The sequence below is a fragment of the Azolla caroliniana genome, unplaced genomic scaffold (assembly GCF_043228905.1).
Source record: "Azolla caroliniana isolate FFs.n. ecotype wild unplaced genomic scaffold, voAzoCaro1.0.p SCAF_1, whole genome shotgun sequence".
Lineage (NCBI taxonomy): Eukaryota > Viridiplantae > Streptophyta > Polypodiopsida > Salviniales > Salviniaceae > Azolla > Azolla caroliniana.
The window spans coordinates 5237950-5265724 of NW_028230436.1; the positions used below are offsets into that span (position 1 = coordinate 5237950).

At 35.7% G+C, this 27775-nt stretch overlaps 3 protein-coding genes across 6 annotated transcripts; all 3 read left to right on the plus strand.

Moving 5' to 3' along the window:
• Positions 1-1514: 1514 nt before the first annotated feature.
• Positions 1515-12508, plus strand: ASG2 (transducin family protein / WD-40 repeat family protein). Of its 4 annotated transcripts, none has more exons than XM_087320833.1 (19): positions 1515-1756; positions 2672-2755; positions 4400-4477; positions 4557-4691; positions 4828-4914; positions 6802-6936; positions 7015-7130; positions 7215-7332; positions 8118-8223; positions 8300-8424; positions 8546-8716; positions 8783-8893; positions 8981-9092; positions 9180-9535; positions 9621-9714; positions 9950-10045; positions 10134-10204; positions 10307-10434; positions 12003-12508. In XM_087320833.1, the coding sequence occupies exons 1-19, from the start codon at positions 1661-1663 to the stop codon at positions 12079-12081; spliced, it is 2298 nt and encodes a 765-aa protein (XP_087176959.1). In that variant the 5' UTR covers positions 1515-1660; the 3' UTR covers positions 12082-12508. The 4 variants fall into 4 exon arrangements, with proteins under 4 accessions (XP_087176959.1, XP_087176968.1, XP_087176952.1 ...); XM_087320826.1 differs by having other exon boundaries at positions 1586-1756; positions 2571-2755; XM_087320842.1 differs by lacking the exon at positions 2672-2755.
• Positions 12509-13836: 1328 nt separating this feature from the next.
• Positions 13837-18502, plus strand: LOC147868565 (S-adenosyl-L-methionine-dependent methyltransferases superfamily protein). The gene is made up of 7 exons (XM_087320863.1): positions 13837-14056; positions 14589-14784; positions 15773-15852; positions 16907-16967; positions 17053-17168; positions 17630-17762; positions 17933-18502. Exons 1-7 carry the CDS (start codon positions 13993-13995, stop codon positions 18225-18227), a joined length of 945 nt encoding a protein of 314 aa, XP_087176989.1. The 5' UTR covers positions 13837-13992; the 3' UTR covers positions 18228-18502.
• A 3405-nt stretch (positions 18503-21907) lies between these two features.
• LOC147868566 (Mitochondrial substrate carrier family protein) lies at positions 21908-27618 on the plus strand. Its single transcript, XM_087320874.1, has 4 exons — positions 21908-23015; positions 24505-24808; positions 25295-25849; positions 27376-27618. The coding sequence occupies exons 1-4, from the start codon at positions 22378-22380 to the stop codon at positions 27442-27444; spliced, it is 1566 nt and encodes a 521-aa protein (XP_087177000.1). The 5' UTR covers positions 21908-22377; the 3' UTR covers positions 27445-27618.
• Positions 27619-27775: the final 157 nt, after the last annotated feature.

Genomic DNA, 27775 nt, shown 5'->3' on the forward strand with positions numbered 1-27775 from the left:
GCCGGAAATAATTCATTCAATAACAACAATAATACATATGTTGGTGGTAATGATGGTGATAATGATCATCCTAAAGATCAATCAAGCAAACTAACCCAAGCACCCAACTAAAATCTCACAATTTAAACTACTTTACTATACACCACTGCAAAATGGAATGGTTGAACACAACTCACATTTCATTGAATGATCTTATAAATCGAGCTACAACTCTCTCTTTTTTGTAAATAATGACTTTCATTACGGAAGAAAAAACACACCACCATGATTGAATTTCAACAAAGTATAGAACCCTTCCCTTCTAAGGATCTAAATACCATTCTACCATGACTACAAACTCCATCCCACCCTACACACCAATTCAAATGTCAAATATGATGATACGTGACCTTGCAAAGTTCACCCTCTTCATGGTTGAGATTTCATGACTTCTCAAGCATTGTCACTTGCCACAAAAGAAGTCCTTTTAACTTTAATAACATAATTGCTCACCCCAACTTGCGAATCAAAAGTGAAGGCATTCTTTTGTATAGTCAAGTTGAATCATAACCCCCATTACCCCAAGCACTCAAAAATAAATTGGGAATGAGGCATCACTTCACTATTCTCCATATGTGCAAAAACACAAAGTCACAACACACACACACACACACCTTGCTCTCAATTTCTTTAATTCCTAGAAACATGCCCCCACCCCAACGTTTTCTTTGATTTCCTTATGTAGATAAACATGTGACTCAATCTCTAGATACACAAAAAATATATACGTATATATTTATATAGGTAGGTAGATAGATAAACATGTGAGTTGATCTTGAGATGTATGTTTGCCTAGATGGACGTAGCTTAATTGGTAAGGTTGCCCAATGGAGACCAGGAGGTGATGAGTTTTACCCCCTACATTCAATAGTGGCATCTAGTAAAAAAAGAGATGTGTATGAAGTAATAGAGAGATAAGAAAATTGGTGTTGGAACCCATGGCATAGTAGAGTATTATGAATAAGAGAGAGAGAGAGAGAGAGAGAGAGATGGGGGCCTATACCAAAGCAGTTGCTTCCACTTTCAATGGTTTCGATATCAATGGGATGAAAACAGTTTGTGTTTGTTCCATATAAGTAGAGTTTATATTATTTTCATACTAAGATTTGCCGTCATTGTCGTCACTGCCGCCTCAGAGAGAGAGAGAGAGAGAGAGATTTCCCGAGCACAAGGGGTAGAAGCGTATTACGATTAAAGAGAGAGAGAAAGAAGGATATACTCTATCAAACTCTTTAAAGAGGCCAAAATGGCCTATAAGACCAACCAAGAGATTACATCTTTAAGTGTTGTGTTACGTGTAGGGATATTTCCCGGGCACTGTAAAGCAAAACGAGGAGTAATTTTTTAACTGAACGAGCCAAAACTAAAAAAAAAAAGTAACATATCAAAATAAATTACGAAAATAGAAAAAAAATATCTTCTTCTCACTGCCTCTATGAAGACGGCAGAGCTCAGTTCTTCTTCTTCTTCTTCTTCTTCTTCTTCTTCGATCGATCGATCAATCAGTCGGTCGATTGGCTCCCGTCGAAACGTTTGATGCTCCCCCTCAGCGTTTCTTCTTCTTCTTCTTCTTCTTCTCCTCCTCCTCCTGCGTTTTCTCCGCTCATCTCTCCGCGACGCCATGTCGTCTCCACATCGGAGGACAAAGTCCATGCGATCCACTGATGGAAACATCAAAGAATTGCTCGATAGCCAATGCTTCACCGTTCAAGTAGAGGTTAGCCAACTCCTTTTTATCTTCTTAATTTTCCCTGGCTTCTCAACTCGGGAACTACACAGGAGAGAAGATTTTAGGGATTAAAGAGACGCAGACATTTTCTTGGTTCGGAGAAGCAGATGACGCAAAATTTCGATTTTTTTTCTTAGACTTGCCGTTTCTGAAGTTACGCAGAAGGAAACAACTTATTCACACATACGTTACATTTCTGCCGTTTCTGGGTTTCTGGATATGGCAGAAAAACAAAAATTATGCTGTTACTAGATGTGACAGAAGGATATGTGTTTTTTCACGTTTCTCTTTAAAGCTTCCGTTCTATTTGAAGAAGACGCAAAAAAGATGATTTTTTTCACTCTTCGCTTATAAATGATCAGGCAGAAGAGACAAAATTGATTCATGTTAACTTTAAAAAATACGCAATCAGTAGTGAGTACCATATGTCTTATACAATTAGAGAGTCCATAATTCTGCTAGATCCTAATTCAATAACCTCAGGTGTTAGAGAAGCAATTTGATAATAGCAAACTATGTAAGGACTTCATAATCATGCTAAACCCTACTTAAGGAATCATAGCTCTAAAGCAATTAGTGAATCAATTGTGGATGCAATAAATAAGTTCTCTGAAGTTCTTTGTTTCCATATGCTTAACCAGTTAACTAACTATTAATAGTTTACTGTCAATAGTATCTATAAGCAAGTTATAAGAAATAAAGCATACTATATTCAGACCATTTGGATACGACATTATATAATCATATTTATGGATCATCTATCCATCTAGCTATTCTTACTTAAGTTTCTCTTATGAGGCAGGGAGACGAATTCTATTCACATTCTTACCATTTCTCCCGTATCCAAGTTTCGGTAAAGAGGAGAGTTTTTGCGGTTTTAAGAGGAAAATTTCGTTTTTTCAGGCTTCGAGCAATCACAGAATAATGCGAGCTTTGCAGATGCATTCTTCTATGGTTCAACGCCTTGCGTTAGACACCTTGATGGAGGTAAACGAGGAAATTGATGTTCGCATTACTGTCCTTTTCATGAATTAGGAGAGATTCTTTTAGTGATCAGCATTTGTTTTTGTTATCTATTATGTTTCTCTTGTGATTATGTTGACTTTGTAAACCTCAAATAGTGAAGTTCTGAGAGGTCGACTATCTAATTCTTGTTTGTTTCATAAATTAGGCTAGATTAGTGCTGCTTTGCCCTTTTGTTTGTCAATCACTCCTTGTGCTGCAGATAGTTTTTTTCCATTGATTTTAATGACTTCATCGACCTAGAATAGTTACGTGAGCATTGATACTCCACGGTTGTGCTCTCATGAATTATATTTATGTGCTTTCACTGTCTTTTTTCTCTCGTGATTGTGATGATTTTTTGTATTCCTACAATATTGTAATGAGATCATTGATATTTTTTGTATTCCTCAATTAGTGAAGTTCTGAGAGGTCAATGTTTTAATTCTTGTTTGTTTCATAAATTAGGCTAGATTAGTGCTGCTTTGCCCTTTTGTTTATCAAACACTCCTTGTGCTGCAGATAGTTTTTTTCCAGTGATTTTAATGACTTCATCGACCTAGAATAGTTACGTGAGCATTGATACTCCACGGTTGTGCTCTCATGAATTATATTTATGTGATTTCGTTGTCCTTTTTCTCGTGATTTTTTGTATTCCTACAATATTGTAATGAGACAATTGATATTTCATGGATGTCTTTCTTTTCAAGAACTAGATTGGTGTAGTTTTGTGGCATTTGTTTTTGTTTATCACTCTTCATGTTATTGAACTGGAAAGTCGGGAGGGCGGTAAGTCACCAATTAAACCATGAAATTATGTTATAGTTGTTCGAGTAGTTTTTAAGAAAGCCTTTTTCTTGATGTAGAACGCTAAATTCAGTTTTATACCTAATAGAGAAGTAATTTTAGTGTACCCAAATCTGTGGGATCATAGCCGATTCTTTCTGTTCTAATATGCTCGCCCATGGAAGTTCTATGCACAGGATTTAGTTGGTGAAATAGGATTAAACTGCTGAGTTTATTTCCATTAATTGTAAAGCTGATCCCTGGAACCAGAACACGCATGATAACTGTTCTGGAGGAGTGAGTAAAGTAAATTAAAAAAAGAAGAAGATAAGAATAAAAAAACAAAAAACAAAAACAAAATAAAAAAGATAAATACGAAAATAAAAAATGAAAACTAAACCAAAATAAAGCAGTTTTAAAATGACTTCGCTACAGAAGAACAAACGTAACAACTCTTCGTAAAAAAATATGTGATTTTGATGATCATTTTAGAGCTAGAATAGCATGTTGGATAGAAGTGAAAAAAGAAAAGTGAATGTCAGCATTAGAATGGAGATGAAGTAGTAATCTTTGCTTATGTAGATTAGTATTGTATTTATATTCTCGTGTGTTGGGATTATGTTTGTATTGCAAAATCTTTTGGCCTGTGTGCATTAATATTTTGAAGTAAATACTTTGCTGGTTGATGTAGTGTTTGGAATCGTATGCACACATGTTTTGCTGGTTTATTTTAGATCACACATAATTGACATTGTTATTATGAAACTCTTGCATGATTATTGTTGAGTAGAAAATATTCCTTGAATGCCAGCATTCCACATTATGCATTTTGCTACATTCCAGGGCCATCAAGGGTGTGTTAATGCTTTAGCTTGGAATTCGGAAGGATCGCTGTTACTCTCAGGGTCAGACGATACAAAGGTATGACTTCCTTGACTTCATTCGTCCTGTGTTCTGTAATACAAGCCTATCCAACCCATGGTATTCGTGATACATGCAGGTGAATGTATGGGATTATTCAAGTAGGAAGTTGATACACAGCATTGATTCAGGACATTCTGCAAACATTTTTTGTGTGAAGTTCATACCTGAAACCTGCAATGACATGGTTGCCTCAGGTGCAGGAGATTCAGAGGTATAAACGTCTTTGTGGCAATGTAATCTACATTAAAGTGTGCTACTCTAAACTGAGAGATAACTTGCATATAATAAGATTATTTTGGAATAATCTCATATAAGCCCACATGTTGATTTAATTTTTTGTTGTTTAGGTCCGTATACACAGGCTTAGCCGCTCTAACCGGGGAAATTCACCATTGCATTTCCAGTGTCATACAAGGAGAGTAAAGAAATTGGCGGTGGGTATGCTGTTCCCTTCTAAGCCACTTTTTCTTTATCTAGGAAAAAATAGTGTATGATATTTTTAGTATAATGTGAAAGAATAGTTTTTCTGTATGTTTAGTTCCTCTATTCTATTAAGTGAAAAGGAAGTGAGCCTTTCCACTTCAATAGGTATGGTCGAGAGCCCTTTTCATGTGGGATTACACTTGTCTTATGAAAAAATATATTCCTTATGAGAATCTATTTAAACTAAGTCATATGTGGCCTCAAATGATAGTACTCTTATCTCTAGTCAAAGTCCTGTTTGTGCACCATACACATCATTTTGCAATGGACAGAAAGAGGGTTGGTCAAAGGCCTTATATCTAGGAAAAATGCAACCGAATGAATTGAACTTTGGTGATTTCCTTAATGAACATGTTTTGAGTTCCTCTATATATAATAACAACCAAAGCATGGTTGACTTCTGATTTGGTGGTTCTGAGTTTAATGTCGTTGGCTATTGCAAATTTTGATTTTGATGTCTGCTCACTATGTGGAGTGTAATGGATATTGTATGTATCACTATGTCCCATAGGTTATATTTGGCCTCTAGTAATGTAATCTCCTTTCTTTCCTCTTTGAAAATATCATATCTGCCTGTCCAAAGTGCGAAGCAAAGTTATAACACATTCTAACAGGGAAAAAGTTTCAAAATGGGAAAATCAGAAATATTCTTTAAAGTTTAATCAGGTATATGAAGCTCTCATTTCTGAGGAAGGGTCTTCTAATACTATTCTAAAGGACCTCACAAGAGCTCAGAAAGAACTAATACCATTTTTTTGAAACTCTAAATAAGTACCTAAGCGATAATGAATTTCTATATAAATAAAAATACAAACATTATTATCATAAACCTTATCATTCAAGTATTTTAACCATTAATCTCATCTTAACCCACTTATTCTATCTTAGCCTGCTCATTAGGTTTTGCCTAATCCTCTTATCCTACCTTAATTCCTTGATAAATCTCTATTCAATCTGCCTATCGTGCCCTAAAATTTTCATTAATCTCTTTGTACATCACTTATCATATCCTGACCCAAGCATTAATTTGTCCTTAATGCACTTAATTGTTGAATAACCTCTTCATATTTGTACTACTAAAGCTAAGAGTATGAAATTATTAAGTACCTTTTTCATACCTTTGAATAAGTACTAAAAGCATATTTCAGAAAATTTCCATTATAAAAGTTGTAGAAAATGGGAGGTAAACAGATATATTAAAGTGAGAGCATCACAGAAGTGGATAGCTTATTGGAAGAAAATCAAACTCTTAACTAGCTACCAGTGTTTGGGGTGCACAGTGTGAGAACTGAGAGGAAGATTACACATGATAGGAAAGTATCCAAGTATTTTCTTATCACAAAAGCCTGAAAGAAGGTTTTTATCCTCAACAAATCAATGAAGCAATCTTTTCATGATTGGACTGATGGTGTTGTAGAACAATCTAGGTATTAGGGCATAGACCCCTTGCACTGTTGTACATCATCACGTCAACTTGGGAAAATGGCTAAATACCTTCACTAAGAGCACATGCCAGTTTATTCTGCTTGTGCATCTTTTGCCATGATGAGTCAGAGACAGCACATTACACGTGTAGATGTTCAACCTATCAAGACATCAGAGACAAGATACACCCATTCTGCCAAGACTAGCCCCCATCCTCATAAAGCTAATGGGAAACAAAGACCGGAGAGAGTTGGGATTCTTTCTGGTAGAGCTCCACAGAATTGAGAGTGACAACAAAGGTTGGTCACACATCACATTGCCCTCAAAGCCTTTTAGCTTCTGGTTCTAGTTTTCTCAAGCTCATTTTGGCTTCTTCAGTGGCATAACGTAATCTTATGACACTTGAATTTCAGGTGGAAGAGGGGAATCCCCATATTGTATGGAGTGCAAGCGAAGATGGAACATTGAGACAATATGATTTAAGGGAAGACATTACATGCCCTCAAAATGGGACTGGAACAACTGATCATGACTGCCGGAATGTACTTGTATGTTAATCATTAATTCTGATTTACTCGATGAAAGTGTAGATGACAAGATTGTTTAACTTGTCGTAAATATGACAGCTTGATTTGCGTTCTGGTGCCAAACAATCTCTGTCAGATCCTCCAAGTCATTCTCTCGCTTTAAAAACGTGTGCAATCAATAGAGCGAGACCACACCAGCTTCTAGTTGGTGGAAGGTATATGACTTGATTTCAAATGAAAAATCTAACTTCTTAATACAGATTTTGACCGTGTAAACTATTTGATTTGACTATGTTCAGTGATGCATTTGCTCGTCTCTATGATCGTCGAATGCTGCCACCCCCATCATCATCGAGAACTCAAAGGAAAGCCTCACCATGTGTGTGCTACCTTTGCCCAGCCCATCTATCAGAATATGTAAGCATAGAACTTTGCAACGATGATCCCCTTGAAGTATAAACATTTCAGTTGCATTAGAATGGGTACTGCGGTCGTCATAAGTGAATAGTTTTAATGATAATTTTTACCAAGTGGCTGAACTTCATCTATATGATGTCTGCATTGCATATGAAATTTGACATTCTGCCTTCAAGCAAAAACATTTCGTCCAATGTAGTTCTGGTTGTCATTTTGCAGCAGTCAGCATGACAACATCAGTGTTGTGCTGGTTGCTTCAATATGTTATGTGAGGATGTGCTACAGATTTCTTTTCACCTTCACTGAATAATTTGTAATATAAGCATTCAAATAACTCAAATACTTCAGTTTCATGAATAAACAGTTTAATTTAGCATTTAAAGGTACAAAGCAATGAGATGCATTCGATTGTGAAAATTTTGAAGTTTTATCATCACATGTTAGATTTAAATCCGCATCAGATGTTAAACCTTTCAGCATTATTGGTAGAAGACTGCTTAAATATTGGAATTTCATTCAGATGATGGATGTTGATTTTGGTGCAAGATGAACATAATTGATGGTCCATGTTGCCAGTTCACTTTTTTGTGCAAATTTGTTTATTAATTAGCAGAATGTTCCTCTTAGTTTTGTTTCTCAGAATTATCCTCTTATATATGGTTTGGAGGCTTACTATCTGTGAAATAGCTGTTCTTATGAAGATAAACATAGCTAATGTTTCTCTACTGAGCCTATTTATTTTCAATCACTCAGTTTTTCTATATTGATAAGAATATTTTGCACAGAATCCCCCAAGTTTGCATTTGACACACGTGACTTTTAGTCCCAATGGTTCTGAGGCGCTCTTAAGCTACAGTGGCGAGCATGTGTACCTTATGGATGTGAATTTTGGTATCTTCCTCGTTACACCTTTGTATTCATTTCTGAAAGGAATTATAACAAATTCCTAACCTTTTAAATACTGCAGGGAAAGACGATACTGTAATGTATGTCCCAAGTGATTTGCCGAAACGAATTGTTTTAGAACCCATTGTGAATGGGATTCAAAGTGCACCAACCAAAATAATGACAGGCAGACATGGGTCTCCTCAGGTTTCTACATGATTTATTTCGTCCTTTCTTATGTGTAAATGCTTGGAGCCAGGGTTCTATATCTTTGCACTGTAGCTTATTCAATTTGATTTGTATCAATCTAAATTCCTGGCTATGCTAGTTTTCTGAGTGCCAGGAATTGTTGGATGAAGCAAGGAAAGCATTGAGGGAAGATCAGAACTACCATTATGCAATAGAAATAGCATGTGAAGTACTGGACATTGGTGATTCAATTATTGATTCCAATCTTCAGTTAGCTTTTCTATGTATACGTGCAGAGGCTTTCTTAAAGGTGGGTAAGGATATTGCTTACGTAGTTATGGATGGGTGAGTATTAATATGCACAGTGATATGACAGAGGCTATGGAAGAATGATGTGCATATGGCCGTAAGAGATTGCAACAAAGCCCGTGCTTTAGATCCATTGTCAGCTGAGGCACATAGTATTATGGCTGAAGCATTGTCACATGTAAGGCTCATCTATATTTCGTTCCTCTTCTTTTTGAATGTATCCTAGAATTAATTAAATTTATTTAATTGCACATGAACAATGAAGCTTGGAAAACATATGGAGGCTCTAGACTATGCAATCAGAGCTCAGTACCTTGATCCCTCAAATAGAAAACTTGTCGAGAATGTAATTTCTTTGAGAGCTAAGCTGGATGCAGGTATTAACTTTGGTAATTTATTCTGAGCATTAAAGATGATAGCTAATTTTTTTCTCAATCTAAAGTACATCCTCTTTATGTAATCAGCTGAGGAAGCAAGGATAAATGGTAATATAGATAGGAAGGATGCAGAGGGACAAGGTACATCAAAAATGCAGTCGTTAAGTGACCTTATAACTAGGTCAGAGGGAGACCAGGGTGACTTATCTCCTGAAAGCAGGCGCTCAGAAAGAGAAGGTTCTGATTTTGATGATGACATGGAAATGGAAATGGAGATTGAGGTGCTGGTTGGAGGTGAAGATGAAAGAGAGGGAGAGATGGGTCCACGGCAAGGATCAAGTTTGAATCTAAGATTAAGGCGAAGGGTCAACAATAACAGAGAGAGAAGCACAAAGATACAACCGTCTGGGTCTGGAACAGCAAGCAACAGTGAACCTTTAGAGGTTCTTTTGTAATGTCTTGGATTATTGAGACATTTATGAAGATTCAGATATATTTTCTTACATAGGATTTCATATGAAATTTCAGCTGCCAGAACTAGCATTGGACATGCGACAGAGATATGTTGGGCATTGCAATGTTGGTACAGATATAAAACAAGCAAACTTTCTAGGAGAGAAAGGTAATTTTAGTGTAGATTGACAGGAATTTAAACTTGAATCCATACTTTTAGGGACAAAGGACTAGCAATGCATCAGATTGAAGGATGTACTATTAGTGAGTCTTCCATGATATTTTACAACACAGCCTGCTAAATAAATGTCATTTGAAGTTCCAGACAAATTGCCATATTTCACTACATTCATTTGCAATGGCTTTGTATGCTTGCACTCATGCCTAGAGGAACTATATCTCAGGTGACTATGTTGCAAGTGGGAGCGATGATGGAAGATGGTTTATTTGGCATAAAAGAACTGGAAGGTTGATGAAGCTTCTTAAAGGAGATGAAAATGGTATAATCCAAAAGAATTTAGCTGGTAGTAGTCATTTAATTTGATTGGCTGTAGACTTTGTTATTATATACCTCTGTTCTACTTGCAGTGATCAACTGTATACAATGTCATCCATTTGACTCAGCTGTTGCCACAAGTGGCATAGATAATACAATCAAAGTAAGTGAATTGTATGAATGCACTGTGTCTTTTATGTAAGTGTTTATGCTCCATTGAACTTTATAACTTTAGCATATGATCAATGCTTTTCTCTTCATACAGATGTGGACACCTTGTGCCCAAGAGCCTTCTCTTGTTTCAGGGGGTGTGTCTGGACCAGAAATTTCAGATTATTTGCAAATTATGGGTGAAAATCAGAAAAAAATGCGTCGCCCAAGAGAGATTGGCTTGTAAGTAGTTTAAATCATTACTAATTAGAGAACAGTATCTAGAATATTAAAAATAAGAAAAAGTAAAAACTAGCAGCTAGATTTATTTCTTTATAACTGGTTTAGTATTTATCTAAGCATTAATCAAGAGTTTCTCTAATATATACCTAATCCATTTTTATTGAATTTTGATTGATCTCATAACCAATTCTTATATTGTGATGCCCTCAGTGATTAGAAAAGCTTTATTTATTGATGTAAAAAATTTATTGATTTGTTTTTGAAGAAAAATGCTAAAAATACTGTCTACCGCCTAGTTATATTTGAAGCTTTGCAGCATCGCTTTTGTATTAGAAGTAGATATATTAAGTACAGTGTTTAATATAGAGGACATCTGTTTTTGATATTATAGCTTTATTTGTTTTTAGAAGAATACTGCTCCAGCCTGGCAATATTTAAAGTTTTGCTGTATTTTCTGTCTAATTAGAAGCAAGTATTAGAGAAATTTTTAATAAAGGACTTATTTTTTTGATGGGATTTTTGCGAACATATTTTGTTCAGAATCCTAAGTTTGCATTTGAAACATCCAGTAAATGTTTTTCTGGTAGTTGGCAAGTATATTTATGTTGCTGGATAGATTCTAGTAGCCTGAATCTCTGTGATTGTATTTCACATTCTGAGAAAAACATATCAGAAAATTTGGCAGATTTTTGCCAATGTTTAACTTCTCAATATATGTGAAGTGCTGTTTTCCTTAGAGACTGACTGAAGTTGTTGAGAAGCCTGAAATGGATTTCAGCTGTTTGGCATATGAACCCTCAAAAACTTAGGGGCTTTGTGTGGATTGGTACCATAATAATCTACATTTGAGACGATTTCAGTCTCAAGTTCCTGTACAACTAGCCTGGGATTCTTGGTTTCCGTATATATTTGCTAACATCAATATATAGCCTCAAGTTTCTGTATGAGTATGCCCTTTGAGAGTATGTATGGTCTGACCGAAGGTTATAATGGGCATTGACATCCTCGTGCTCATTATATAAACATTGGCTTGATTCAAATGCTGACGGTTTCCTGTTTTTTCTATTTTGGTCTGCTTTGTGTGGATAAATTCATTGTTGATGATATCAAATGTCTACCTAGATATAGTTAAGAAATCCATGATACCAATGAGTAGCATATAGGTTTAAGTATCTGAGTTCTGAAGCATGCTCTTTTTTAGAGTGACACTATCGTCCCCCTGTTTATTGTGTATTTGTGGAATCATGTGAAGTGTTTAGATTACATCTCAATGTCAAATATATGTAATATGGTTACGTAAGTTCCTGAAAAAATAGAGTTCTAGTGTTCTCTAACATCAGAATTGTATATATATATATATATATTTTTGCTAACATATTTTCTGTTCAAATGTAATTGTGTACATGATTTATGTTTTTATAATGTAATGGTATCAGAATCAGTTCCGATTACATTCCTCTCAGGCTACTTGTGAACATAATAAACCAAGACAATGTGTTTTCTTTATAATTTTGGTTCTGTTATTGGCACCCATTCTCACAAATATGCATGATTTTAATTTTTTGCAGCCCAATCGAGATTTTGCAGCGATTTAGGATTCCAGCAGAACATGGGATGCGGCCACCTTTGGAGTGCATACAAAGTTAAATGATATTATTGAAGAGCTTCCATTGGTTCTAAATCCATATATATCTGCAACCAGGAAATTATGTGCTCCGATACTGTGTATAGCTCAGGAGTAAAATGAAATCTTAAATTTGGTGATGCATCCATACACATCTCGAGTCTCTTAAATTTGGATTTGTACTAAAGGTAATTTGGCAATCCATTATCACACCAGTGTTCATACATCGAAATACAATACAATGCCCACTCTTTAGGTGAGTGTATCATAATTCTGTACATCCATGAAGAATTGCATGTGCGAAGATTGGTGTTACATATTAAAAGCACATAACTGTAAGTTCCAACCGTTCCAACCCTATCATGTATGTAAGCATATTCCCACCTTGTGATTGTAAGAAAAAAATAATGCAAATGTTGTCACTCACTAATAAGAGAAAGTGATATTGCCCTTCGTTCCCTTAACAGCCAGCTTAGTCTCTTCTACTATGATATACTCCGGATATACTGGTTTTATGTGTGTAGCAAGAATTGTTTGACATTCATGATCAATCAGATTGTTTTGTTTCTTATGGATTATGTATATAACACGGTTTATGTATTTTACATGCATGCCATTGTAATAATTGTGTATCTGAAGTTGGTGATGTGAACTTTGAAACATGATTGTTGCCACAAGAATGGAAAGTAATGTATCCTTTGTGAAGGCAAAATGGGATGCAAGGTAAATTGAATGTGAGATGAGAAGTTGCATCATAATAAGCAAAAGTAATGTATACTTTGTGATGATACAAACAAGATGCAAGGAAACTGGTGAGTCAAGTTGCATTACAAAAGCAATGCTAACTTTCAATCCCAAATTTGGCAGAAGTTCAGATCATCAACCATCCATTCAACTGAAAAGAGTGAATGAAGAATGTAAAGGCCTAAATATTTTGATGATTAATTTTGTCAGGTATTTGCCAAAAACAAACGCCACTCATGATATAGTGTGATTTGTTGGACAGATGACGTATTGAAGTCTTCATCTTTTGTGGTTCATAATACCAATGTTAACATGAAAGAAAGCAAATGTTGGAAAGAGTTTCAAGGTCAAGATTAGAAATATTACTTGGGGAGAACATGAGCCTAGTGAGTTGAGATTTAAATATTGTGGTTCATGGTCACATCAATAGTGAATATAGCTTGCCTTTTACTTTTCTTCTCATTGAATAATATTTGTCCTTGAGCACATTTCTGCAAATTGTACTTTCAAATGCCACATTTTAAAATTGTTCCTATTCTATATTGTTCACGTAATTGTTTCTATGTCTCTTATGGAAAACAAAAGTGTTTAATCATAGCATTGTTTGATTTATGCATTGCAATGGCTTCCACAAAGACATAATGACCAAACAAGGATATATTTGTCAAAGGGGACCCAACATTACTAGCAATTCAATGATTGTTTTTTAGCATAAATTTGGTATTTTTTGTAACATCTACAAGATGTATAAACTTGAAAACCAATCCCAAATTGTAATCCAAAACCACATAATGATAAGCATGGAATAGATGTTTACTTACTTACACTTAATTTAAGTAAGAAGACATGGAGGTAGTGCCCTAACTACAATAGCATAATTATTAAGTACGACAATATACATATCATCTCCACTTAACTTGTCCACAAATATACATATCATGTAAAGCTCAAACCTAAATGAATCATATGATGCTCTCTCTCTCTCTCTCTCTCTCTCTCTCTCTCTCTCTTAGCCGAGATCAAAACGGAATCAAGGTAAGTGTTAAATCTCCTTTGGTCATGTTGTTGGTTCTTTCAAGAATAAGGGAGAGACAGAGGGGTCTTGGGATCTTGAAAAACCTCTCTTCCTGTGTTTGGTTTCCTGGAGCTAACTAAAATAACCTTCCCTCGCTACAGTCTATCTATACAACATGGCACCTCCATCGGAAGCGTCTCTGAGGTGGAGCTTACTTCGACATCACTTGCTCTCGAGAGGTTGGATATCTCTTCTGCAAAATCCTGTTTTTTTTTTTCTCTTGCTCTCTCCTTCTCCGTACAATTTGTAGTTTACTATATGTATGCATGAATGTATGGATAGATGTACATATGTATATGGGTATGCATGTAAGAATGGATGTGTATGCGTATTAATGTATGTAATTTGTGTTTATGTATAAATGTGTGTATCTCAGCTAATTGAAAGGTACTGACGCCTACCTTGGAGATTCCATCCAAGCATTTATATACGTTTGTATGTATCTTTACATGGTCTGACTTCTTCTAAGAATCAGGATCAAGATTCAGATATATGCGTGGCTATATCTATGCATGAAACATACGTATGTGTGTGTGTGTGTGTGTGTGCATATGTATATCTATGTATCTATATATTGTGTCCATTGGTATAATTTCTTTGAGGGATTAGGATTGCGGGGTTTTTATACACATGCAAATCTTTAGGTTTGTTGTATGTAATTTTTTCTAATATGTTTGAGATAATGTGTAAACAAATCTTGGTGTGAATCAGGTGGTCCAATGAAAGATGAGCTTGTAAAGGTTTCAAGGCGGCCTCACGGTAATTTTGGATTGATTATGTTTGAGAAAGTAAATTCTAATGCAGAAATAAGAGGAGATGAGGGATGGACTGGAAAAGAACAAAAAGGAAATAATGTCTTTTTCAAGTATACTCTGCCTTCAAATCCAAGAATTGAGCTTGTGTTACTGTAAGTTTTACTGCTACTGCTGTTTTCTTCAGCCTTATCTGGCACTGTATTATGTAACATTTGAGGATTGTCACCGGATTTAGGTTCAGTATCTAGGGATAATGACTTTATTTAATGTTCTTGTGTTAAGGTTTGATGGCTTTAGATTTTGTGGTTTATCAATTAACTTTAGGGTTTTTATCAGCTTAGAATTTATTAGTTAATAGTTTAGAGCAGGTATTACTACGTTCTTTACTTTTATATCTGATGTTTATATAATGTATCAGTTGATGGTTGTAACTTTGGTCTCATAGGTAATTTTGGCCTTTAGCAGATTCTAGTAGTCATATTGCTAATATAGCTGTAATCTGACATTTTGACTCTCTGCAAAGCAAATAATGAAGACCATACATAATTTAATTTTTACCTTTTTGCAAATAGTAGTATTGCATTACATTTCTTTCCTTTAATACACCAAAATGTGTATTTGTTGCAAGTGCAATGCTATGGGGAATCATGGAAATACAAACTAATTAAAACATGATAATTAACATCAATCAATAGATTTGAAGGCGTGGAAAGGTTTCATGATTCAAAATATAATAGTCCAGGAATCAATAGAATCCAAACAAATCATGGAAACGGCATATGATATAAAATAGCATAATCAGTCTATGGACTTCAAAGGTTCTTTTACCTTTAAAATCCTAAAATCCTTGAATCTAAACCCAGGAAAGTAAAAGAATGTTTCAGCATTCCCAAAGGGAACTTCTAAGAAGTGTGATTCAACTCCTAAGCACTGCACTGAAAGTGGGAATATACTGTGGTGAAGAGAGTCAGGGATAGGATGAAGTCTCACTTAATCAATACTCCGGATGACCATTCATGGAATTCGTTTTATTAAATCTTTCTATCAAACGTTGGCTTCATGTTTAGATTATTCATATTTAGCATTCATTATAATATGTTGGAATTTTCTCAGTCAACACATGATTGTTTAATCTTTTAGCCAACGGAAGGAAGATGAAGCTCAGTTATCTGATCTAACTTTCTCAACCAAGCATGGAATTGATATGACAGGGCTTGTAGGTAAGCATCTCTCAATTTTAGAATTTATCACAGTTATTGAAACTTGTGTTTTTTTACTTCATAAATGGTAGAGGTTAAAGGACATCAAATCTATTCTAGGTCTAACTGAACAAATAATTTTACCAGATTCTTCTGAATCAGATTGCAACTGCATATGTACTATCACATTTTGCAAGTTGGCATACCTGGATATCTTGATAAATGGATATAGAAGATATTTAATGCCTCTATTATATTGCTATACTGCTCATCATGATGTTGAAATTGCATGGTTTCTTCATTGCTGTAATTTCCCTAGTGTCCACTGGCAAAGTTTTCCTCTGCCATCACAGTTTTGTGCTTATTATTCATCTTCACCGGGGAACAAGTTGTTTGCGTAAATTGTCATAGCACCTATTCTTTAGTGAGTTTCATTGATAAATGTGTTGTGCTTCCCATAAGTGTAATCATGATTCATCTCATAGGACATTAATATATTTTTCTTTTATGCTCTCTTTGCTGATATAACAAAGCACGCCCACCCTCATACAGAAGACAGGCATGATGATGAGAATGGTATGCTTTGTAGAGTTTATCTCTAGAAGATAAATTACTAACTCATTGTGAAAAATAATCGAGCACTATTTGTTTTCTACTATTTTTCACTAGGTGGCATGCATGGAATGGGGTTGATATAGAAATCTTCAAAGGCATTGAAGGACGAAACTGATTGTTAGTATTTAAGCTGAAAGAGATTGCATTTATGTTTTCATTATCTAGTTTTAGTTTGTAAACATCTAGATTTAACAGCAACCTCAATTTTTGGATAAAGCTAAACCTCACTTTGAATTAGGGAATGGGGATTAGATGGTGTCAATAAAGCCACATTTTGAAAGGCTTTTGATCCTCAAAACATGTTCTAGTACACATATCTTTTTCTCTTTAAATTATGGAAAGATTTCTGCTTTTCTTTGAGTTGATTACTGCTTTATTTTGCACCAGCTTATTGCCTTCACATTAGGTCCATTATTAATGTTTTCTTCTTGTCTGGATGCTTTCATGTTTTTTTGGTCAGGATTATGGCCCGCAGAGGAGGTTCTGACACATTTTTGCATCAATAATCCTTCAATTTTCAGGTAACCATAAATTTTTTTTATGGTCTTCTAATTTTTAGGCAAGTCAATGTGGTTTGAGCTAATCAAACCTTTTCTGAACATACAGGAATAAGAGGGTATTAGAACTTGGATCAGGTTATGGATTGGCAGGTCTAGCTATTGCCGCTTGCACGGATGCATCAGAGGTTGTTCTCACCGATGGAAACCCACAAGTGCTTCAATGTATCCTCATCTGATTGAAATTTTGGTTAGTTGGTTCTTATTTAATATGATGAGTCAATAGCTATGAACTGAATTACATTATGATCTTTCACGTTTGGTTATAGTACTACTGAATCTAAACCCTAGTACAACAAATTCTATACTGATGAATTGATACTGTTCTGACGATCTTCCACTTTTTTCATTGTCATGTTGCATGATTACTCGTGTTTTCTTGGCCCTCACGGTCTGTTTTTTTTCTAGTTTTATTTCTTCTCTTAGTTAGGGTTTAATTTGGGGGCGTAATTCCTGTTTGTTGTGACAAACAGCAGGGCAGTACAAATTGTACCCTTAACCTATTCCGAACTATACATATGAATTGAACTCAACACAAGTCCTCACGATGCAATGTTTCATAAGATAAATTAAAGTTTTGAACAAAGTTTCTTGATTTTACATATTTGTTCCCTTAATTGGTGCAGATGTGGAACATAACATATTCAGAAATTCTATGAGCTTTGGGAAGACGGAAGTGCGTGGTTGTGTTCTTCGCTGGGGCAAGGAGTTGCCTGTTCACTTTTTCAAGTCTTTTGACATTGTTGTCGCCGCAGATTGGTAAAAATGAAAAACAAACAATCGTTTAGTTTTATGGGACGAATTGAATTCTTTTGGATCTTTCTAACCAAGTTATTCACTGTTTGTTATAATGGTATCTAAATGGGAACGGAATTCCTTTAGATCTATCTTAATCAAAGCATTCTTTCTTCTTTTTTGTTATGTTCTAGTACCTTCTTCAGTGGATCACATGTAGACTTGGCACAGTGTGTGGAAAGCTTGTTGAAAAGATCAAGTGATTCTCGAGCATTTTTCTTTAATCCTGAGAGAGATGGGACGTTGTATTCATTTGTGCAACAAGCAAGAAGCTCTGGATTAGATGTAGAGTGTAAGGATCAATATGATGATGCTCTCTGGGGTGCACACCAGCGCCTCGTACAGGAAAAAACACCAAATTGGATAAACTATAGTGCAAACCATTGCTACCCACTCCTAACTATTTTGAAACTTTCAAATCGTATATAACTTATTGGAAGTTGAAGGTGGTGTTCTTGGGTTTGTGAGTTTATTTAATGTTCTCTTGGTTTTAGATTCTATGGTTTTTATTTGGAGTCTTCAATATAATTTATTGGAGTAGATGCCGAATGGATCAAGGCTGCATTCTATTGTTTTGAGAAGCCCTAAATTGAGAAGCTATTGTAATACTTCTATTTTGATCTCATGTTTTTATTATTTATTGTTTGAAGATGACATTTTTACTCAGACACTGATCAATATTTATACATTGTTAGATAATTTCATATTCTCTTCAATCTTCTGTCACTAAAGTTTTTTTCAAGCAAAGAGCCACTTTGTATAGTGATTGTTTACATAATGCAAGGTCTCTAGTTATGGAAAGGAGCCATTTTGTTGTTGAATCCCAATCCATGTATATGTCATGCCAACGTTGATTGATTAGTATGCTTTAAATTGAAATGTTTGTAAAATATGAGTTTTATTGGTCACCAAGGTAAAATATAAAGATGTAGATTGGAAGTTGTTTCCATCCTACATTGATAAGTTTGTGAATGACATCATCCTAAATGTGTGCTTGTCTCGATTATAAATCTAGACTTCCAATTCTATCATGTCTTACCTTGATCATAACTTCACACATTTCTAAAAGGTATAATTGTTAACCTTAGTCTTCATACTAAAGGAGGCTCGATCATAAATAGGTCATTTTGAAAAACAAATAATAAAGAAGCATGCTTTTGGAATTTATGATGGTTCGTAGTAATTTCCCTCAAAGGTATGTAACACCTTTTCTTTTGTGTACAACAACATCATTCCTCCCATGGGTGTGGGGACAATAATGGCAGCTAATTATGTGGATGTGACTGATTAGCCAAGCATAACACTTCAATTTATATGCTAAAATCCAAGCCACAAGGTAAAACCCAAATACTTAGGAGAGGATGGAATGTAAAGATAAATAGTTGTATGCACTAAATGTGAAATGATTTAACAATCTTAAGCTTTAGAGGTGGACCTCCATACCATGGTCCACGAGGATGTTAACTATTTCTTTTATGTAAGGAATCGGGATGTTAGCAATTTGCTTAAGAAAGAACAAGAGGTGGTCATTCTTTGTTACAAAGGTTTTATAACCTTGAGCCTTCTTAAGAGTCCAATTGTCCTCCCCATTCTCTCTATCTCACTTAGCGCATGGAATGAATTAGAGAAAAACCAAAAAATGTTCTTATGTAGAATATTGGGAGTTCTCAACACCTTGTGCTATCATGCTTATTAGAAACGTGTGCTCAACCCATAGAGGTACTAACCATGCAAAGAGTATACAAGTATGTTATAGAAGTCAGGAATATGCTTGATCATAGATTGCAAAAACAAGCTTGGATCATAGGATGCAAGGTATCAAAAACTAATACAATCAAAATCCTCTCATCTAGCTGAGTGCTTGACATTCAAATATTGTTTAAGAGATGGGGAGTAAAAGATCTATTGGAGCTCTGAAGTGATACTATGAAGTATGTGATCATTGAGGAAACATTACTAGAGGAGTACGGATGTGTGGCGTGATCCTAAAATGTCAATCACACAAGATCTTTTGATTTGTACATTTTTACAACATTAAAGACCGCATCATGATGTTAGGAACAAGCCCTATGTATGTCATGGATTCCAATTTGTGAAACATAAAATATATTAGGTCATAGTAGCAAGTAATGGACTAAAAAATCGATATTCTCGAGAAGCAAGAAAGAAAGGGTTTGAAAAATAAATCATCATTTAATACGAAAAGTTAGGACTCCCATCCATCTTTTTATGCCACATGTTTCTAAACTTGTGACACTTTTTAAAAAAAACCAATCATCCCAAAGGATGATAAAGCTTGAGACGAATGAGAATCTAGGAAAATAATAAAAACCTTAGTTGGATTGAAAAGGAAGGAATGGTGCTTGTCTTGAGCCACATCCATTTGAAAATCCAATTATCAACATGTGTATACTTTAATGTACGTGCATGTTAAAAGATAGAGTCTAGACATTATTTTGGTCATATGTGGTTTATTATATGACCATATGACACAATGGGCTAATGCATTTCAAAAGTCTCTCTTATTAGCAAATGTTTGTGAATTTTTAAGGGAGCCCTATCACGTGGTAAGCATATCATGTCATCGTTTGCGATGAAAACAAAATATTACCAAAAAGAGAGAGCAAAAAACTAGTGTGGGACCTCAAAAGAATCATTTGTTTTGTTCAAGAAATTTTATCTATTTACTATACCATTATGATAAGAGAGAGAGAGAGAGAGAGAGTGTGTGTGTTGCTTAGTATTATACAAAAAAGGGGAGTGAAACTCTCTCATGGTTTGGTGGTTTACAATATGGGATTAAAGTCCTAATTATAGAGAGAACTAAGTTTGTTCCTTGCCATGGGCTCAACCTTGTCCCTTAGGTCCCAATTGGTCTCCCGTAGACATGAAAAAGTTCCCTCTCTATCTCCTAGGTCAAATTGGCCTTGTCATGGGCAATAAAATACCTATTCTATTCTCTCAAAATCAACAACTCAATGCCTTGAGTACAAATCCCACTTTCACACATGTTTATTGTTCACTTTTCCTTGGTTGATTACACATCATCTGTCAACTTTTGCAACCTCATTTGTGTGTGTGTGTGCGTTCACATTTGAGAACATATAGATTAGAGGACATATGAAAATTTGGGTGATGAAGCTATCTCTATTTTGAAACTTTGGTGATGCCAATGTAGCACCATTATATCACTGGTTTGGAGAGATGTGCACGCTCATGTTTCACACTTTATGTTATATATGTGTCAACAAACCACAAATTTATTTATTCTGTTAACAAGAAAGGCGCACTCACTAATACATAGTTGACCTCATCCCTCTGTCCACTAATTGTGCCATTTTTTCCATATGACTGAGCTTGAAGTCTCTTTGGAGTGAACTGAAGTGTCAGGGCACAAGTGAGGACTAAATCAACTATACATTTTCCTAAAACTGTGATGTGAGTACAAAGTATTACGGTATGCTACAATGCTCCATGTGATGATCACTTAAGGAATTGCACATGTTTCTCTCACAAAGCACAAAGTTCACGTGCGATTGCAACATTCACTACTACTAAAATCCATGGGTATTAAGAGTTGGCACTCAACATTAGACGAACTAAATGGTAATGTGCTTACGCTGATCATCTGATAACCTCAGTCATAAGCTATTAGACCACAGACATAAGGCCTTCGGGTTCGAGTGATAGGGTGTAGCCATTGGGAGGAGGCCGTAGGACTTGAAGGGATATATATGGTCAGTCACGACCAATGAATATGAAGGGACATAACAAGTTGGTGCTGCCATCAATGAGAGAGAGCGTCCATGAGGAGGCAACACTCACCACTCCCATAATCCCATTCCAAATTCCAATGATGATGAGATGGGCGGATAAAGTTGCTCATGATTCTCATGAGACATCTCTCCATCTATCCAATTGCTCTGTTCTGATCTGCAACAAGACCATACCCAACATTTTCATTCATATTGGGTTGATTATGAACAACAATACATCCATCCATCCTTGCATTTTTGTTTGGCTATGTCTACATTATATAATATGTCTATGTCTATGTCTATGTCTCTGTCTATGGTGTGCTGATGATGATGATTATTGATGATGGTGAGAGGAGGATGACCCCCCTCCCTCCCCACGACATTAGTTCATTATTTTACGGAAGCTCTTTCTGCTTCCTTATCGTAGTTTGTAATGAGGGTATGCTCAGATTCTAGGGGTTTGTGTTTTTGGTGCCTAAATCTCTCAGGAATAAAGGTTTTTTCAGAAGTCGGGACTTTATTGTGAGAGTTGGGTTGTATCACAAGTTAGCTCCCGTTTTTTGTGTTTCTGCTGCCTCATTCTCTCCGATATTAGGAGTTTTGTCAGAAATTAGGAATTAAGGTCTTTGTCAGAAAGTAGGGCTTGATCAGGAATTAAGGGTTTTGTCAGAACGCAGGATTATATCAGGAAATAGCATAATTGTTAGAAATTTATCAGAAATTAGGGGGATTTCTGGTTCATCTTAAAAAGTAGTATTTTTGTCATAAATCAGGTTTTATTTCGCAGAAATTGGTTTCTGTTTTCTTAAAATTGGTTTTTCATGATGGAGCTTCCGTGGAAGTCTAGGGCTAAAAGCCCATCGAAGGAGACTTCTTCATCTTGTATCAGCTTTTCATACATTTCACAGCTAAGGAGCCATAACTCGGATGACCTTCAGACCTCTCAATTGCATATTAACGAGGATCTGATTTCTTTCACATGGGTCTCTTCCTCTAACGTAAAAGTTAGAGTTAATGATAATAAGACAGATATGCAAGGGAACTCTTGTTCATCTTCGTCGATAATTTCAAAGAAATTGATCCATGAAGAAGCTCGTCACAACCCTCTTCTTCAACCATTAGCTTCATTGGCTAGCTCTTTGGAAGCTATGTTTGTAAAGAGCAAAAGTGTTAAAGCAAAACAGAAAGTTCAGAATGGACGAGCTTTATTTTGTTGCCTGGGGTTAGGTGGAAGACAAATCGATAAACTGAATCTGTCTCAAGCTGAATCTGTTTATATTCCAGAAGGCCAAAGCAATGAGAAAACTATGCTTGATGCTCAATTTCATCACAATGAGGAGGAGTCCAAGACAAGCATCGAGTCAGAAAAGCAACAAGTCAATAAGGTTGCAATGCATGAATCAGCATTTGTCACTGTAAAACATCTTTCTGCCGGTGCTTTATCTGCAATCGTGTCGAGGTTTGTTTTCTCCTCCTAAAACTCAAAATGAAGTTTGAGAGAGAGAGAGTGAGAGTGAGAGTGAAAGTGATGTAGTAATCATGTCTCGAAAGGTACAACCATCATATATTACATGAAATAAGTCTAAAACTTAAAATGAAGTTTGAGAGAGAGAGAGAGAGAGTGAGACTGATGTGGTATTCATGTCTCCAGAGGTACAACCATTGTCTAATTCATGAAACATGTACAAGATCTAATATGTAGAGATGTAGGGGAAGTTCAATGGTGTTTAGCTTAGTTCCCAAATGTACCATGAGGTCCTGAGGGACACCTAATGTGTTTATTTCCACACACAAATACACATGCCTGATATTGCTTTCCTAATATCAACACAACACCAAATGCTGGACTATGGCTTCAATATCCTTTATTTGTATCCAGTTGATTGAGGTATTGTTAATTGTGTTAAGACTGAATTGTAAAGTCTGAAGCTATTTGTATAAATTTAGGCATGTAAATTTAGGCTATTTGTTGGACATATAATGCCAACAGGATGTGAGTAAGTGTATGTATAAGTGCCTCTAGGACAAACTTCCTAGGTATGAGCAGCTTACATGTCGAAAAGAAAAAGGGGGATAGGGATGAAATGAAGGTATATTAATTTATTCAAAAGGTAAAAGTGACCTAGTAGTTAGAAGTATGATCGAGAGCTCTCTTGAAATATGCATGTATAAGTGTATCCAGGCTGCCAGCAGCATACAGACTTGCTAGGTATGAGCAGCTGACGAGTAAAAGAAAAAAAGAGGGATAAAGATGAATTGAAATATTGTGTTATAATATCAAATGCTACATTCATGTGAAACTTATAGAATGTCTTTTAAAATGAAGCTGAATTAGATTTTACCAAAATTAGGTTGCTATCTTTATTTGATTGCAAGGATGTAAACAAAGCTCAACAACGTAGATAGTTATAACGGGAAATTTAGACCAGGAGCAGGTGCACCCAACGAGAGATTACAAGTGACAACGTTCTCTTGTCTATAGGAACGAAATATACAAAATTAATAATCTTCCTGAAATAGGCCGTGTAAAAGTCTTCCTAATAGAGCAACATCTGAAGTTTGCTGAATAATGAAATTGAGATCAGTGCTATTTAAAGATAGCCAAATAGTCTGTCTGAACCTCAGTTCATGATGGAAATATTTCCAAAGCAAGGAAACTCACTCCAATGTGGAGGGATGATGGCATTGATTTGGAATATAAGTTTATCAAGGCTGAATTTATTTCTGTATCAGTATACACTGGTGCTACGTATACATGAATGAGAGACATTTTCAATATCAACAAATAGAATGAATCCTTGAGAATAAAAGATTTCAAGAGTCAAAGCCAAATTATCTTTGTCTAAACTATTCCAAGGTTGAGTAGGACATGAGAAGAAGTAGGCTTCTATGGAGAGATAAGTTGTAACACCATAGCATCTTTTTGAATAACCGCGATGTCCTTGTAGGTCATTTGTAGCTCCGTTGGAAAGGCTGAAACTGGAGTACATGGTTCGTGGTGCTCGTCAAAATGTAATACGAATTATAGAGCTGATTATATTGAATGAAGGAATACGAGGATTCTGGAGAGGAAATGTTGTAAATTTGTTGCGAACGGCACCTTTCAAAGCTGTCAACTTTTTCTGTTATGATGTTTATAGAAGAAGGCTGCTTGAGATTACAGGGAAAGAAGAAGCAAGCAATTTTGAAAGACTTATTGCTGGTGCAGCTGCTGGAATTTCAGCCACATTACTTTGTTTCCCCATGGATACAGTAAGCATCTAACTAAGTGTAATTCTTATTCTTGTTTTTTCCCAAACAATTTTATCTATTATTTGAGCAACTGTATGGTCAATTTCGCAACCATTTGAGCAACTGTCAACTGTATGCACTATTTGAACAATTATACAGTGAATTCATCCTCCCATCCTCTCTTTTGGGGGTTATCCAGGGGCATTTTAGGAAATAAATAAAATATCGGAGGACATTGGAGTTCTCCCTTTTATTTATAGTCTCAAAGACCTTTTCTTCTTTGTATGAATGAGATATCACCGTATGATTGTAACATTTTTGAGTCTCATTCTTTATTTTTCCCTTTTAGGCTTCTTCTAGCTTTAACTCTAACACATACGGCAACGTATAACTTATGTATGGTATTTATAAACATTGTCACCGAAGAAAAGAAATTTATTATGACATTCTTTAGTTTTGTTTATGTTTGCTTATAATGAGATCATCTAACACATCTTTAACTTGTAGATACGAACTAGAATGGTTGCTCCAGGTGGGGAGGCTTTGGGAGGTGTAATTAGCTGCTTTCAACATATGGTTCATACAGAAGGATTCTTTTCTTTGTATAAGGGTTTATGGCCAGCAGTAATAAGCATGGCTCCCTCTGGAGCAGTCTTTTATGGAGTATATGACATCTTAAAGACAACATATCTTCATTCTCCAGAGGGTCAGGAAGATCTTAGGAAGAGAATTGAGATGGAGAGAAGGCGGCGTAGAATTGAAGAGAATTTACCAACTGATAATTTATCTGAAGAAAGCCTCAAAACTAAGACACTCATTGAGCTAAAGGAAGATGCGGGAAATCTTGGACAACTTGAACTAGGACCCATAAGGACCCTTGTATATGGAGCAATAGCAGGAATATGTGCAGAGACATCAACTTATCCATTTGAAGTTATTCGACGGCAAATGCAAATGCAAACTGCAGCTACAAAAATGGGAGCGTTTGCAACTTGTCGATGTGTATTCCAAAGAGGTGGCATTGGTGCCTTGTATTCAGGATTGCTTCCAAGCGCACTTCAGGTTAACGATTGGTTCTTTTGTTTTTGGTTTCTATTCTACTTTGTTTTATTTGCTGCCTTTGCCTTTCATGTTTTAAAAAGGACAAGTGGCCATATCATGACTGATAACAGTTCCCTTCATTGATTTAACCAAAGTTCAATGCTAAGGATATGGTATATGATCCCATATGTGGTTGCATGAATCCTAACACTGATTGTTTGAATGAAGCTCTAAGGACATAGCTTTGTAGCAGTTTTATAAAACTTCTGGGTAGTCTCCTTCAGATGGGCCAACATTTGTTACTGTACAGTTACAGTAGATTCTGAAGATACGATACCTAAATCTGTGGCAGAATATAGGTGTTTCTAGAGTTCCACTGTGCATCCTCTGACGATTCAATAGCACCTTTTTGTTTTTATCAAAATGTTCAGAATATTTCTGGGTAACTACATTAGGAGCCACCCTGGAGGAATGTATGCAAGCCTTCCCCGCCAACTAGGGAGCACAGGGCTGTTTCCAAATCCTCTGAAGCTACATTTTTAGGGGTTTATATGCATCTCATCTTGGTTGGCCTTAGCGTGAGTATAGTGTTGAGAATGGGCATAAAACATGCTACTAACCTATTTTTCCTATTAAACTGATTCTGTGTGTCCTTGGTTCTATTAAACACCCTTTGTACCAACAGAAGAGGTCGTCTTATAATACTCTTTTTGGGTCCCATAGATCATGTTTCTGGCATTTGGAAGACATTAAAATATCATCATCATCATCACGTCCCCCATCCCAAATAGAAACAACAAATGCTGGGATCTGATAGGTCAGCCTAGCTCGGTATGATTGCATCAATTCATGCCCCCTATGCTCTACTAGAAAAAAGAATATCTCATGTTTTGAAAATGAGATGAAACCTTTCATGTTCTCGGGCCTCCAAATGAATCGTCAGTTAATGTATGTTTTGAAACTTTGAAACTTTTCAGGATGCTGAGTAACTTACAGGTCATGTTTCTGGCATTTGGAAGACATTAAAATATCATCTTCATCATCCCCCCCCCCACCCCCCCACCCCAAATAGAAACAGCAAATGCTCGGATCTGATAGGTCGGCCTAGCTCAGTACGATTGCATCACTTCATGCCCGCTATGCCCTAGTAGAAAAAAGAGTATCTCATGTTTTGAAAATTAGATCAAACCTTTCATGTTCTCGTGCCTCCAACTGAATTGACAGTTATTGTATGTTTTGAAACTTTTCAGGGATGTACTTACATGTAAATGCATGCACGTTAATGTCTTTAGTTAGATATGTATGTAAATGTGGAATATCTATGCATGTAAATGTGTTTTTGGTATCTAGTGATGTGTGAAGATAGTTATGTAAATGTATTTAGATATGAAATATATTATCTAAAATTTTGTTACTCTTAGTGATTTATACGCAATTTACCTACTTGTACATGTACTGTTTTGTTATGAATTCTATAGGCATGTTATATGGGTATGTGTGTGTTTTATTTTTTTACTCATAGAACTTGAGATCTTACTCATCTGCAGGTCTTACCTTCAGCAGCAATCAGCTACTTCGTCTATGAGTGTATGAAGATAATTCTAAAAGTTCCGTAGTGAGTAATGATACACTGGCTCAAAATTTCTCTACAATCAGTAAAGATAATCAATTTTGTTGCATTCATTTTCTTCTATATATTTCAAAATTGTCATGTATGGAATATAGATTAACGTTTTGGGGCTCTGAAGGATTTCCTTATTAATTGTTGGAGATAGATTTTCTTTTTGTTACTCATGTCTTATTGTGTATGGGTCATTGATATGTGCTGAACAGGCAATTTAGAGCATATAAACATAATTTGTGATATCCCAGTTACAGTAGTGTATGTTTCCCAATAGTATATTTTGAAGTTTTCCTTGCCTATACTTCTTCCATTTAATGAATCGT